Source organism: Rhincodon typus, chromosome 28 (assembly GCF_021869965.1).
Source record: "Rhincodon typus isolate 14 chromosome 28, sRhiTyp1.1, whole genome shotgun sequence".
Taxonomy (NCBI): Eukaryota; Metazoa; Chordata; class Chondrichthyes; order Orectolobiformes; family Rhincodontidae; genus Rhincodon; species Rhincodon typus.
This window is the reverse complement of record NC_063359.1, coordinates 2099962-2115389: the sequence shown is the minus strand read 5'-3', so window position 1 is coordinate 2115389 and position 15428 is coordinate 2099962. Positions and strand designations below refer to the sequence as shown.

At 42.2% G+C, this 15428-nt stretch overlaps 3 protein-coding genes across 4 annotated transcripts in view; 1 reads left to right on the top strand and 2 right to left on the bottom strand.

Moving 5' to 3' along the window:
* anapc2 (anaphase promoting complex subunit 2) overlaps positions 1-1052 on the bottom strand; it is a 45757-nt gene extending 44705 nt beyond the window's left edge. The window contains exon 1 of the mRNA XM_020514304.2: positions 893-1052. Coding sequence (XP_020369893.2) covers positions 893-991 — 99 coding nt within the window. The 5' untranslated portion in view covers positions 992-1052. The remainder of the gene's footprint in view (positions 1-892) is intronic.
* A 181-nt stretch (positions 1053-1233) lies between these two features.
* ssna1 (Sjogren syndrome nuclear autoantigen 1) lies at positions 1234-9328 on the top strand. The gene is made up of 3 exons (XM_020514306.2): positions 1234-1364; positions 3216-3415; positions 9048-9328. The coding sequence occupies exons 1-3, from the start codon at positions 1313-1315 to the stop codon at positions 9141-9143; spliced, it is 348 nt and encodes a 115-aa protein (XP_020369895.1). The 5' UTR covers positions 1234-1312; the 3' UTR covers positions 9144-9328.
* A 2824-nt stretch (positions 9329-12152) lies between these two features.
* tprn (taperin) overlaps positions 12153-15428 on the bottom strand; it is an 85953-nt gene continuing 82677 nt past the window's right edge. For both annotated transcript variants that reach the window (XM_048613502.1, XM_020514305.2), the window contains one exon: positions 12153-14762. In XM_048613502.1, the coding sequence (XP_048469459.1) occupies positions 14700-14762 (63 nt within the window). In that variant the 3' untranslated portion in view covers positions 12153-14699. The remainder of the gene's footprint in view (positions 14763-15428) is intronic.

Genomic DNA, 15428 nt, shown 5'->3' with positions numbered 1-15428 from the left:
AGAGGGGCACCACCCCCGATCCAGAGGGGCACCAGTCCCATCAGCCCCTGATCCAGAGGGGCACCAGCCCCAGCCACTGATCTAGAGGGGCACCACCCCTGATCCAGGGGGGCACCAGTCCTACCATCCCCCAATCCAGAGGGGCACCAGTCCCATCAGCCCCTGATCCAGAGGGGCACCAGCCCTTGATCCAGAGGGGCACCAGCCCCAGCCACTGATCTAGAGGGGCACCAGTCCTACCATTCCCCCAATCCAGAGGGGCACCAGTCCCATCAGCCCCTGATCCAGAGGGGCACCAGTCACTGATCTAGAGGGGCACCACCCCTGATCCAGGGGGGCACCAGTCCTACCATCCCCCAATCCAGAGGGGCTCCAGTCCCACCAGCCCCTGATCCAGAAGGGCACCACCCCCACCAGCCACTGATCCAGAGGGGCACCAGCCCCTGATCCGGAAGGGCACCACTCCCATCAGCCTCTGATCTAGAGGGGCACCAGTCCCACCAGCCCCTGATCTAGAGGGGCACCAGTCCCACCAGCCCCTGCTCTGAAGGGCACAAGCCCCTGATCCAGGGGGGCACCAGTCCCACCAGCCCCTGATCCAGGGGTCACCAGCCCCACCAGCCCCTGATCTGAAGGGCACCAGCCCCTGATCCAGGGGTCACCAGCCCCACCAGCCCCTGATCCAGAGGGGCACCAGCCGCTGATCCAGAGGGGCACCAGCCCCCACCAGCCCCTGATCCAGAGGGGCACCAGCCCCACCAGCCCCACCAGCCCCTGATCCAGAGGGAACCCTCCTAACCAAAGCAGATTCCCTCCTACCCATGAAAGTCGCCCACCATTCTCTTTCAATGTGATAGTTAAACACGAACTGAGAACAAGAGTCCGCACTGACCAGACCAAGTGCAGAGAGGGGGACCAGGCCAGTGCTCAGTCTGCTCCAGGCGGCTGACAGACTGAGGCCGCACGAACTAGAACCTTCCAGCGCCGCCATGGCGGTCAGCGCGGGGCAAGGCGCCTGCGCAGAAATCACCAGTCGGTGGTACTGAGGAACGTGCACAGCGGGATGTGTGTAAATGAAATAGTTCCCCAGATTTGTCCCGATGAACTTTTTTTAAAAATTACAACAATTATTTTCAGTCTTAGTTACATTCTAGAACTAAACGGATGGGAAGGGAAATTAATAAATTAGATGTTGCCATGACAGCAAGCTGTCACAGGGAATTGGTCACAGGTTCTATCTTCTGTCTCAAATTGATGACGTAAGGACAGATAAGCGGTTTCTCTTGTTACTTGGGAAACCAGGAAAGTTACCATGTCCCAGCAAGGGGCCGCGCTACAGAGTTACAACAATGAGCTGGTGAAATGTGAGCTGGGGGCTCCCGGGGGGGAATGGGGGGGGGGAGCGGGGGGGGTGGGAGAGATGGGGGTCCGGAGCCAAGGTGCTGGGGTATTGATGGGAGAGGGGTCTGGGGAGGGATCGAGTTGCCAGGAGGCTGGGGGAATGGTATCAGGGACCTTGGGGAGGGTTGCGGTTGGGGACCTGGGTAAAGGAGAGGAGAGGGCCAGAGAGCTCGGGGGAAGGGTGGCGAGGGTTCGGGAGATTGGGGATGGGAGGTGAATGATTTTGGGGAGTTGCAGAGGAAGGGGAGGAGAAATCTCGGGGAGGGGGTGGGGATTTGTGGGGAGGGAAAGTAGAGTTCAGGAAGCTGGGGTATGTGGGATAAGAGAGAGGAGATGTTTCTGTGGAGTGAGTAGAAAGGTATGGGTGTTGCATGGGACAGAGAGGGAGTGGACACAGGGTGATGGGGAGAGTTAAGAGGAGGTAGATTGGGGGATGGGGACGGTGGTGGCCCTGGGGAGGAATGGTGCAGGGGATGAGTTGTGAATAGGAGAATCTGAAGTGAAATGAGAGATGGTAGGAAGCAGAGCGTGTGAGGTTGTGTTGTAAGGGACTGAACGGATAGCTGTGTTGGAGTTTTGGAACTGGAGTGCAGGTCTTTGAGGGGCGTGGAGGATGTGCAGAATGATAGATTGCCTAATTGTACCATCTTCTTGGCTTTTTGATTTTTAAATGTTAAAATAATTTAAATTTGTATTTTGAGAACTTTGAGTAATTGATAGATGACACACAGCTGTACCCAAGCACCACCTGTCATCCCCTGCTCTCTTCCTGATTTGACATGCTGACTGCCAATCATCCAGTACTGGATGAACTGACGTTTCTTCTAATGAAATATTGGGAACATCAAAGCTATTGTTCACATTCCTTGTTGACTCCATCTTCTTCCCTGACTAAAGATTGTTCAGACATCCTAAAAGTGAATCTGTGCCAGTGCGAAGCAGGATTGTAGGCTGCATGTCCCAATGACTGATGGACTGTATCAAACAACATATCCTATTGACCATTCAGAGCAGTGTACTTATGCTGAAAGAAGTCAGGAAGTTCTTCTTGTTGACCAACCTGAGAAATGGAAGATGAGGGTTGATTCATCATCTAGGGTACCTTGACCTTATTGCTTGTGCCTCCATTCAAGTCCACCAGCTTATTTCACGTCTAACTGGCTGCGTATTCATTTTGGCACCAATAGAAATTTCATCCCCAGAAAACTAACTAAAATGTAGAACAATATAACATAGTCATACAGTTGTCCAGCACAGAAACAGACCTTTCGGGCCAACTTGACAATTCTGATCAGATATCCTAAATTAATCTAGCCCCATTTGCCACCACTCTACCTTCATCAATCTTCTTTGTCACTTCTAAAAACTCAATTAAGTTAGTGAGACACAATTTCCCAAGCATAAAGCCATGTTGACTATCCCTAATCAGTCCATGCCTTTCCAGAAACATGTAAATCTTGTCCCTCAGAATCCCCTCCAACTTACCCACCACTGATGTCAAGCTCACCGGTCTCTAGTTCCCTGCTTTTTCCTTCCCACCTTTCTTAAATAATGGCATCACATTAGCTATCCTGCAGTCTTCCAGCAGCTCACTCGTGGCTATCGATGATACAAATAACTCAGCAAGGGCCCAGCAGTCACTTCCCTAGCTTTCTACAAAGTCTGGGACAGTTTGCAGAAGGTGGCCATTTAGCCTATTGAGTTAGATCGTGACTGAACTGCCTGTCAATATTATACCATTTCCCTTAATACATAGCCACATGAATAAAACAGTGTTTTATATCTTTTGCTCTGACAGCATTTCATTATTCCAGGTATCGAGGATTTGTGTACAAAACGAGAAGAGCTGAACCAACAAATCCTACAAGAAGAGGAAGAGAAGAACAAGTTGCAGAACGATATTCGCATTTTGACAGAGAAACTTGCCAAAGTCAATGAAAGTCTGGCACGCAAAATGGCAACCCGAAATGAATTTGATAGAACTATTGCAGAGACTGAAGCTGCTTATATGAAGGTTAGTTAAAAAGGTCACACAAGAAGTTGCATCCATTAGATTGAATTTCCCCTAAAGATTCATGTAAACTCTCCCTGAAAGCTGACTGAGGCTGGACGAAACTTCTCAAAGGAATGAGAAATTTCTGCCATTTAGCAGAATTCCAGAAACGGAGGATCAAAAGTGGGCCATTCAACCCACCAAGACTATTCCACCATTCAATGAGATCATAGCTGATCTGATAATCCTCAACTCCATTCTGCCTCTCCCATAACCCTTGATACTTCTTACTGATTAAAAACCTGCCCATCTTGGTCTTGAATGTCCTTAATGACCTAGCTTATAGAGCCCTCCATGGTAAAGAATTCTACAGATTCACTGAGAGAAAAAATTCCTATATTTTAAGTGGCCGACCACGAACTCTGGTTATGATTATGCCCTCTGGTCCTAGATTGGGAAAAAAACTCTTAGCATTAATGCAGTCAATCCCCTAAGAATCTTGTATTTGAATAAGTTTGCCTGTCATTCTTGTAAACTCCGTGAACACAAGCCTGTCCTACTCAACTATTCCTCATAAGATTTCTCCATACCCAAAAACAATCTAGTGAACCTTATTTGGACTGCCTTCAATGCCAGTATCTTTCCCTAGATAAGGCAGGGGGTGGGGGGCTGCTAAATACTGTTCAGTTTTCCAGGTGTGTTCTGACTAGTGCCTTATACTTTTAGCAAGACCTCCCTACTATTATACTCCTTTCTGTTTGAAATAAAGGCTGACATTCCACTTTAAAACCGAAAGAACTGCAGATGTTGTAAATTGGGAATGAAAACAGAAGTTGCTGGAATCTCAGCAGGTTTGGCAGCACCTGTGAAGAAAAAAAATCAGAGTTAATGTTTTGGGTCCAGTGACCCTTCCTCAGAACTGATGGTAGCTGGGAAACTGTCGGTTTATGTGCAGAAAATAGGGAGAGGGATGGGGTAGGGAGTAGATAGGGAAGTTAGGATGGGATAGAGTCCAAAGAGAGAGAAGAGCAGTTGAACAGACAAAGGAGTTGATAACTATCTAGCTAAGAGGGTGAATAGTTGTTGATAGGGATTGTTAGTGACTAACAATAGGTAGTGTGTAATGGCAGGCTATGTTATAAAAAGGCCTGGTGTGTGGGGTGTGGGGTAGGGGGGCTGGGACATGGGAGAGTTTAAGCCCTAAAATTATTGAACTCTATATAGAGCCCAGAGGGCTGCAGGATCCCCAAGCGGAAAATGAGGTGTTGTTCTTCCAGCTTGGATTGAGCTCTGCAGCAAGCCAGAGACAGATGTTGGCCAGGGAACAGGGTGGTGTGTTAGTGGCAGGCAACAAATAGCTCAAGATCTTTTTTGCGAGCAGAACACAGATGTTCTGCGAAGCGGTTACCCAGTCTAGCTTCATTTTGCCCATGTAAAGGAGACCACATTGTTAGTAGCGAATGCAGTAGACTAGATTCTAGGAAGCACAGGTGAAGTGCTGCTTCATCTGGAAGGTATGATTGGGTCCTGGGATAGTGAGGAGGGAGGAGGTGAATGGGCAGGTGTTGCACCTTCACCGGTTGCGGGGTGAAGGAAGAAGTGGACCAGGGAGTCCCAGAGGGAATAGTCCCTGAGGAAGATGGACAAGGGGCAGGAGAGGTGGAATATCTCGCTGGAGGTAGCGGAAATTTGTGTCTGATGATCTTTTGGATGTGCATGCTGGTGGGATGGTAGTAAGGATAAGGGGAACCCTATCACTGTTGCAGGAGGGAAGAGGAGGGGTAAGTGCGGGAGTTGGGTCGGACCGGTTACGGGCCCTGTTGACAATGGTGCTGGGGAGTCCTTGGTTGAGGAAGAAGGTGGACATTTCGGAGGCTCCCTTGTCAAAGTTGGCCTCATCTGAACATTCGCGACAGACAGAGGAACTGAGAGGATGTGAGTCTGTACGGTCCAGACTATACACCCTCCCCCTGCTTCCTGTAAAGACACCATCCCATCCTCCCAGTTCCTCCATCTCGGTCACATATGTTCAGATGAGGCCAACTTTGACAAGGAAGCCTCCGAAATGTCCACCTTCTTCCTCAACCAAGGACTCCCAGCTCTGTTGTCAACAGGGCCCGTAACCGGTCCGACCCATCTCCCACACTTCCGCCCTCACCCCTTCTCTTCCCTCCCGCAACAGCGATAGAGTTCTTCTTGTCCTTACCTACCATCCCACCATTATCCATGTCCAGAAGATCATCAGATGCCATTCCTCTGTTGTAGGTTTCTGCAGTCTTTCTCCATTTAAATAACGTTCAGCTCCTCAAATCTTACTACAGAGTATAACCTCAGATTTCCCCACATTATATTCCATTTTTTTAACCCACTTACTTAACCTGTCTACATCTTCTGTAGACTCTTGATATCATCTTCATTCCTTGCCTTCCCACTTATTTTTGTTATCCTTAAAGCTGGCAATAACTCATTCCCTTCTCTCATCAGACTCATTTAATACATATTGTAAATAATTGTGGTCCCGGCACTCAATTCTGCAGCACTCCACTAGTTTACAGGTTGCCATCCTGAAAATGCTCCTCCAAAATTCTTTTGGAACGCCAAATACATCTACTGGTTCTCATTTATCAATACTGCTTCCAATCTCAAAAACTCTAATAAATTTGTCAGGTGTGTTTCCTATTCACGAAGCTATGCTAACTCTGATTAGTTTGTGTTTCTAACTGCTCTGGTGTTAAATCATTTATAATAGACTTTTGACGTTTTCCCAATGGTGGATGTTAAGCCATAGTCACCTGTTTTTTTTTTTCGTCTTATTCCATTTTTGGATAAAGGGTATTGCATTGGGAGTTTTCTAATCGTTCAGATCTTTTCCAGAATCTAAGAATTGCTGGAATATTATTACCAGTGCACCCACAATCTCTGAAGCTAATTCCTTTAAAATCTTGGGATGTGACCTGTCAGGTTCTGGGGACTTATAGGTCTTTTAACCTATTAATTTCTTTAGTACTTTCCAGTAGCTATTGTGTTTATTCACTCTTAGCCTGTGGATTTTTTTTAGTCAATTTGGAATGTTATGAGCATCCTCTACCATGAAGATTGACGTTAAGTATTTATTCAACTCCTCCCACTTTCCTGATTTTCCCCATTATTATTTCCCTACTTTTGTTTTCTGTTTACTTTGGTCTCTGTCTTGCTTTTCATATATCTATTTCTGACTTTGGAATAACAGAATTCCGTTTTAGGTTTTGTTCTCACCTGCACCTGGCTTGGTGGATCTGTGACTCCAGATTCTTTAGTCCTCTGCAAATGCTAATCTGACTTGGACTCCTTTTGTGTGATTGGGAGATGTAGAGGCTAATGTACTCCCTCCAAGACCACTACATCCTTCCTAAGGTGTGGTGCCCAAATCTGCTCACAGGACTCCAAGTGCGGCCTGACCAAGGTTTTGTATAATTACAGCATAACTCCTATATCCTTGTACTCCAATCGTGTGGTATAAAGGCCAGCATTCCATTAGCTTTCTTGATTTTCTGCATCTGTTTTAATGGTCTATGCACCAGAAGCCCAAGTCTCTTTTGACATCCAATGTACTTGCATTCATACCATCTAGAAAGTACCCTGATTGATCCTTTCATGGTCCAAAATGGATAATCTCACACTTACATTGAACTCCATCTGCCACAGCTTTGCCCATTCACTTAATCTATCAATATCCCTTTGTAATTTGATGCTTTCATCTACACTGTCTAACTTAGTGACCAGGTCACCATTAATGACACTAGCTTTTTATTCCAGATTTACTTAATTAATTTTAACTTCCATAATTATGTTGGGATTTGAACTCTTGTCCCCAAATGTATTAGTTCAAGCCTTTAAATTATTGGTCCAGTAGTAACTGCTATTCAAGTTTAAAAAAAGAATTACTTTTCACATGAAGAACCAACATCCAAGATCAATATTTCAAGTATATTTCAAAAAATTTATTGAAAGATGTTTTTAAGATCTTTAGTTTCAAGAGGATTAGTCTTTACTCAAGTCCTGAGCCCCAGCACATCTAATTTTTCTTGTAATATTGAGTTATGTCACAGCCTGCTTTCACGTTTTCTAATTAATGAAATCCTACGATTCGAAAACATCACATTTATGGCAGCACAAGGGCTGGGTGATGGATCAGAAATTAACATTACTGGAAAGGACACACAATGTTTCAAACAACCAGTAACTTTGCAAGCCCTCCCAATACAGGAGGCAGTAAGTGTTAGTCACGCTTAACTGGGAATCGGACCAGCAGAATTGTCCTGTTGGTAACTTGAAGCTTCAGAATGCAGTACTGTATCTACAGAGGGCTATGGGTACAAGTAGTCTGAAGAGGAAGGTCATTTTGACAACGTCCCATCTGCCATCTGTTCTTGGCTTGACGCTCATGAGTTTTATTTCCTCCAAACTTCCTTAGGAGTGGATGAGCTAGAAACTCTCTTGACCCTGGGAAATCATACACATAGTCACTGAAGTTTGAAGTAAACATGGTGTTCGCAACTTTGTCAATGTACAGTACATTCCAGATTGTTGTGACCATGCAAGTATGCATCTTAATGGGAACAGTGCTGGGCCTGTTCTTCTCATTGCACTCTCATTGCTTCCCTTCTCACTGTACCTATCCTCACCAAACTCACCATCATGTGCATCCCAGAGTTAAACTGTTATTCCCATTTCTGTGACCGTCTTAATTTCAGTACAAGGGAGTAGGGATGATGTACACAGCTAGAAAGTCTGGGCTAAGATTATAAATAACTTTTAAAATCCACACATCACAAGAACGAAATGGAGTTTGCATAATCCATTAACCTCAATAATTATAATCTGTCACTTCCAGGCTGCCACATGATTCAATCAGTGCTAAAGGTGGGGATTTATTGGCTATATTCCATTTGTATGACCAATATCTCGATTTTTATAAACTTGCCTGTCAGAAAATATTAGATACTCAATCTCACTCCACATTCTCTATAATTTTCTAAACATGGGATCTCTAGTGACCATGAGCCTGAGTTATTGAGCCCTGGGCCATTGATAGATGCTGAGATCAGGAACTGCTAAGTGTCAATCTAATCAAAGCATGTCAACCAGATGCTGTGTGAGTCTGTGACTTATTCACTGCGACTCTGATCTTCCCCTCACAAGCTGGTCAGCTTCCCAACGGTCTCCTTTTGCTATAACGCTTAGCTAATGAATGCATGAATTCTGAAATTCAGTATGTCCTGAGATTTATGAAAGCCCATGCAGTTAGTTACTTTGACCCTTCTCATTGTATAAAGCTATTTTCCAGATCCATCTTCCCCTTTCCTATGCTTGCTGCTCCAATCACAGACTGCCCCTCTCCAGCTATTTGGGGTTCAGTGTTTAACTCTGCTAGAGTTTGTTGTAGAAAGTCTTGTTTATTTCAGTGAGCTATTTATTCCTGATTGCTATCCACTCACATACCTTAAAGACACAATGTTCCTTTTAAGTCTAATGTTCCTAACCAATTTCAGTCAGCTAATTTATGAACACTGTTTATGTAACTTTATCTCATAGAAACCTACAATTTCTTAGTCTTCTACTTCTAACTATAGCAGTTAAATGCATGATGCTGTGGTGTTTCCTATCTATGCAGATCCTTGAAAGTTCACAGACACTGCTGACTGTTCTGAAACGAGAAGCAGGGACCCTGAATCAAGTCCATGAAAGTAGCGACACCAAGGACTCCTGACCTTTTTTAAAATCACTTGGCTTCAGAGGAGCAGTTAGCACGAAGAGATGGAATCTGAGATAGTTATTTACTATGTAACAGTGAGAAACAAATTCTGGATCACTTATAAACAATTTCAAATTCTAGTAACATTGATCACCAAACTTGAATTTATTTTATTTTGTAATAAAATTTTATAAGTATGACCAACTTGGTTATCTTTATTATATTATTGGAGGATGAATGGTAAACCTACCAGCAATGGACTGATTTTCCTGTCTTGTACTGTTATGAGGGAGGGTAGCCCCCACATCTCTGAAGTAGTTGTAATTTTTCATTTTTCTGTATTTTAGATTGTGGATTGGAATGGGAAATAACCTGCTTTAAAAGCAAACAACCTGATGTTCATTGTAAATGCTGCTTACACAACTTTGTTCAAGTGGCAGTCAAAGTTTCATTTGCAGTTAAGCCAAGGTGTATATGTAAATAGCTTTCATTGACAAGCACCTGCTCAGATTGTGAACTCATGACCAGTTATTGATGTCAAAGGCCTTTTACCTGCCAAAAACTGTAACTGACTTCCAGGTAGCTGAACAGCTTGAGATTGAATATTTTGTCAAACCATTTGTCCTTTGAGGAAAGGAGTTTATGCTCTGCAGGAAAAATCATCCGAAGCCTGAAGAATATTTCCTTTTCACATAGCTGTAACTGTGACTTAAAGGTCACTGATTTAATTAAAAGTGTCAACTAGTCACCCTATGTCTCCTGGAGAGTCAAGGAGCAGCAAATTCTGACAACCTTTGATGTTTTTTCCATACATGTATAGAAGGAGAGATTATAAACAGGATTATAGTTTTAAATAAATAATGTTGGACTGTTTATAAAAATTTATCCACAGTAGCAATTAAGTATAGAAAACTGGTTTGTTGCTTTGTTGACCTGGATCTAAGACAGGTAATACAGAATTTTCTGTACTTATCAAAATCAATTTTTTAACTCTGGGAATTTAATTTACATGATTTACAGCATACCAGCCAGGTGAGGTGTAACAGTATTTTAAGGGCTCTCAGTCCAGCTTGACCCTAGATTTACAAGCTACAATCAACATAATGGGGAGAGAAACAGCTGACATCAGTGGACCTAGTCTGTTCACTGGTGATGTTGCTGGAAAATATATTAATGCAGTTCTAACATATTTGAATCATCATCATCCAAATAATTTTCAGTCAGACAACATCATATAAATTCATAGCACGAGGTCATTTTGCCCATCATGTTTATACCACCTGAGAAAGTTCCACAACCAAATTTCACTTTACATCAAAATTTGTTTTAAAAATAATGAGTCTCTGCCTGTGCTGCCCATCAGACTGAGTTCTATAAGTCCATGTTATAGGAAATAGGTCCACCCTATCCACTAACAGGAAACAAATCTGTGCACCCATGTAATTAAATATTTACACTAAATTACAGTATTTGATAGGGTAAATAGCAAACATTTCTTTCTGACAGTGGGAAGTTCAAAACAAGCAAGTGTACAATTATTATAATGTTAAGCATGGACCAAATATTGACTTGACCACAATGAGACAGTAAACTAGCTGCACAGAAATTAGATAGTAAAAACAGATGTCAAGAAATTTCTAGGAGATAACAAGGTGTAGAGCTGGATGAACACAGCAGGCCAAGCAGCATCAGAGGAGCAGGAAAGCTGACGTTTCAGGTTGAAATTCTTCATTTCTGAAGGGTCTCAACCCGAAACGTCAGCTTTATCTCAGATTATTATCTCAGATTCTCCAGCATCGGCAGTTCCTACTATCTCTCTCAAGAAATTTATATCTTATTTAATTCACAAGCATGAGCTCACACTAGGAGATGAAAGGTTGCCTACAAACATTCAACTTGGAAAGACAATGAAGTTGGACTCAGATACGTAACAGACAAGAACTCAAACTAAATTTGCTTTCATCTGTGTATTTTTCTATGTTAGATGATCTTCTTTTACTCAAGGAAAGTTTGTTAATTGCTCCTTCATTTTCTAGTGAATTACATTTTAATAAAAATATTTGGTGCACCTGTTTGTAACAAGATGTACAGGCTCAAAGAGCAGAATGGTCTGTTTCTATCCAGAGTACTTAATTACATTGCAATTTCACACAAAAACGGTTTGCCAGTGTATCTTTTTATTTTTTTTTAAATTGACAGTTGATGATGTCTGCAAACATACAGTCAATATATCTACAACCAAAAATAAGAAGTCTATCAAAATCTGCATTACGTATCACACTAGAGAACAAGTCTTCAGCTGACTGCTGTATGTCCATCACTATACAAAGCTGTATTTTTTTAAAAAACAACATGCATTTCTAAGACATGCAACAAAGGTGAATGTTACAAAAAAGGGCAATGCATTTGGCCACGTGACTGAATGCTGGCGAGTTTCAGGTTCTTTCCATTTAGTTCAACCTCTAAGTGCAAAATTCTATAGTGCATATGCAATTATTAAATATTTCCTGTGCCTGGAATCTATTCCAACCATAATGCAATGCCTTGTACTGCCAGGAATTTTCAAAAGAAGGTTGGTGCGTACTCACTTAAAGCTCATGGCCTCACCTTGACTTACTAATAGTATCTGGTGTCACAGAATGGTTCATGTTAACAGGCATGGAAGACTTGATTCACAAGTGTTTCAGTCATGAATAGAAGTTTGCATCACTGCAAAGGCTGCAAGACTCTCCTCCCTGGATACTGTTATGCTGTCACTGAAAGTGAAGGAGTGTTACAAAGTGCAGCAAACAGTTTCTTCCAGATACTAAAGTCCTACCTCTGCATTAACATATGTACTCAGCAATTGATGACCATGTGGAGGTTCAGGAAAAGTGCATTATTAATAAATAGAAAGTGGAAATGCACAGTAGTCTGATCAGCATCTAGAGAGAATCATGCATCAACAGTTTAGATACAAACCTTTGGCTGAAATGATTTCTGACCAAGGTACTATACCCAAAAGTTTAGCCTGTTTTTTTTTCCCCCCCCTTTCTCAGTGGTAGCAAACCTGCTGCTTGTTATCAATTTACTCAATTGCACAGTCACAAAACCTGCTGGTGAATAATAAGACAAGGGAAGGGGCACGCGAGAGGTAGTTGGCCTACAACAGACAATGTTTGCCTAGGAGCAAGGTGATTACCACAAAAGTGAAGGTGCATTCTAAATTTCAGACCTTACTCGAAAAATAATGCACATAGATTGCAACTCAGCAATGTAAATGGGATTCTTTTGCCATTAAAAAGTGGGTCAATTTGGTAAAATTATTAAGCACAAGTATGATAAATACACTGGCTCAACTGCAATCTTAGACTTACACAGGATCAGCCTCCATCTTTATTCATCCCATGGGAGATGGTTCCTCAAAAATAGGTACGGTACACACATGTGGAAAGGAAACGGAGCTAAAACTACTTGAAAATCATTCCTATTTCCGGCAAACAGTAAGAATCTTAAATCACCTTCACGGAGAGAAGTCGAAGGGGGTTATAACCTGCTGTGTCTTGTCTGCAGATTTCTATTGAATATGAGTAAAGGGTTGAAACAGTGACATTCCTGACGTTAAAAGAAACATCAAACTGCAGGCAGACACAATCAAGGCAAATTGTATTCATAATATTTTACTGGAGTGTATACAGACTTAATTTAGTTGTCGGGACATTTCTCCCGACACATTCAATGCTCCATTTCTCTCCTGATCTAACCCAATTTTCTGATTAGAACTTGATATATTCTAAAACAGTAAAAAAAAAAAACACCCTCAACTACAAAATTCTACCTCATCAGAATAGAAAATACATTGCCTTATTAATAAGGGTATTATGTTGCTCTCATTTTCTATGGATCAACCAGTTGCAGAACATCTCCACTTTTAAGCAATCTGAAAGGGGTGAAACAGCAATCAACAGATTCCCACAAACCTAATTCTACACCTTTAAATCCACCTTTTTCCTCCACTCCGTCATCTTCACTTGGAACTAATTTAAGATCCAAAGACAAAATATAATGTACACAATTCAGCCAATACAAATGGTGCCTTCAGTGTGATTAGAGTAAACAATGTTCTTTCTGACATCGTCTGATTTCTGATCTTGTCCACCCCAGTCCGACACCAGCACCTCCACATCTTTCTGACTTGTTCCAGTAAAGCAAATAGGCACTGCTGGATCAGAATTACGATGAACAGCAACCGCTTCCCAGCTCTAACACGACCAAGATAAAACACTGAAGAACAGCTCCAAAATAATGCTTGGATTGTTTTACTCCACAATGGGGACTACAGTAGAATGTTCTGTGGATATAGTGCATTGCATTGTCCAAATATAAATGGGTCACAGCAGAATTTTTGTATTTGCCTATGCTAACAATGAAAGCAATGTGTATGTTTAAATCCTAATTGAGTGGTGAATGTTCCAAACTATGTTAAGTAAACTCATTGGTATTAATAAATGTTCTATGTGAAGGTGACCTAATGTTCAACATTTAGGCCAAGTAGCTGCACAAAGACAGAAGGAAAGGCTTTGTGCTTAATCACTGGCCATTTGAAACCAGGTGAAAGTTTAATATCTGATAGGCTCAGCCTAAGGCACCAACAGGCTTTCAGATAAGTGTGATGGCTGTATAAACAAAAACCTCATTTCACTCACTCTCACTGTTCCCTATGTAGGTACTGCTTTTCACAATTCTAGCTGCCCACTGAATACATGGCACAAAATACATTTCACAAAGAGGATCTGTCAAATTCCTGTCTCTGAACTCTGGGAGGAGTTTAGCGTTCTCATAGTTCACACTCAAACAGCCCTCCATTCAGCTCGACCTCACCAGGAGGCTCGAAAGTCAGAGTGCCAGGATAGCTACAATATTAGAGAAACAGAAATGAAAACGGTTAGAGTCCTGAGGACACCCAGTGATCAGGACCACCACCAGTAAAAACTGTGGCACAGTAGAAATAACAGAACTATTTAACAGTACAGTATCCAAAGTACATTATTATAAATGGGAGTGTTGCTTGAACACAGTCAAATCCTGAAAACATGGCCCAGGGCCTGGCCCTCACATAGGCCCAATACTCTTAAGGAAAAAGGTGGCCAAGACCAAAGCACAGGTTAATACAGCTCTTCTCAGAGGAATGATCATTCTCATCTGCACAGGCTTCAGCGTCCATGGCAGTGTTCAGAAATTTTTTAGGAATGTAGGTCACAGCCCTTTGAGGGCAAGTGCAATTAGTAAACTTGATGTGCAGGCAACCGGTCTCAGAATCTCAAAGCTGCCACATAAATGCTTCGTGGATCTCACATGATTCTCAAGACTGGTCTCCTCAGAGGCAAAGGAGAAATGAAAGATCAACTTGCCTCAAGACAAACTTCAATCCTTAGATATGGCCCAAGATGTCTGCAGTAAAGGGATGAGCTTTTCAAAGAACAGCTAGCTACATTTCAGATGGCACATAGCTGGCTTTTTCCAGTCCAGGATTCCTGGTAAGCCAATCCCAAGGTTGGAGTGCACAGTTACAATTCCTAGATCACATCTCCGTCAGAAATATAGCGCTGGCTCACTGCTATAATCGGAATGAGAACTGCCATCTGCTGGCGTGAGCTGAGGAGAAAATGAGAAACGTGAGTATTTAAGCATGATTAAATACATGATAACACATTAACCATGGTTATATCTCAGAGTTAGCCTGCTTTTGATTTACTTTGTACCCATCTACCACCTTTGACAATGCAATAATTTAAGGACTTTAGGCTTCATATTGCAATAATTGCAGTTAAAGTAGTATCAAATTGTGACTTCTAATATTTGATTTTAATACCTGGGATATTTCATGGACTAAAATGATATTCATAAGGGAAATAAATGCTGAATTATGACGCCCGAAGAGATCAGCTGATCAATGGTTCAGGCAGTTCATAAAGCCATAAAGTATCAAGATGACTGAAATACAATTTAAGAAATAGCCATTCACTTAGAACTCAAAGATATACAAATTCTGCCACAATGAATAAACTTGGCCTCAGGTTAAAAGCTAATTCGAGGACATTTCCCACCACACCGCAACCCCCAAATTGTCCATTTGTGATCTTTGTTTTCATACTCGGCACTTCTCTTTTTAAACTCTGCACCTACATTTTTGCATGTGACTGATTTTACATCTTACTGTTTTCTTAAGTAAACAAGCAATAAAATTCAGAAGTTGCTGGAAAAGCTCAGTGGGTCTGGCAGCATCTGTGAAAAAAAAAATCAGAGTTAATGTTTTGGGTC

Excerpts from the sequence above, each read along its gene's own strand:
- ssna1 (XM_020514306.2), top strand. The coding sequence starts at position 1,313 with ATGTCCCAGCAAGGGGCCGCGCTACAGAGTTACAACAATGAGCTGGTG. Across the intron at positions 1,365-3,215 it reads CAACAATGAGCTGGTGAAAT|GTATCGAGGATTTGTGTACA; the intron begins GTGAGCTGGGGG and ends TCATTATTCCAG. Across the intron at positions 3,416-9,047 it reads CTGAAGCTGCTTATATGAAG|ATCCTTGAAAGTTCACAGAC; the intron begins GTTAGTTAAAAA and ends CTATCTATGCAG.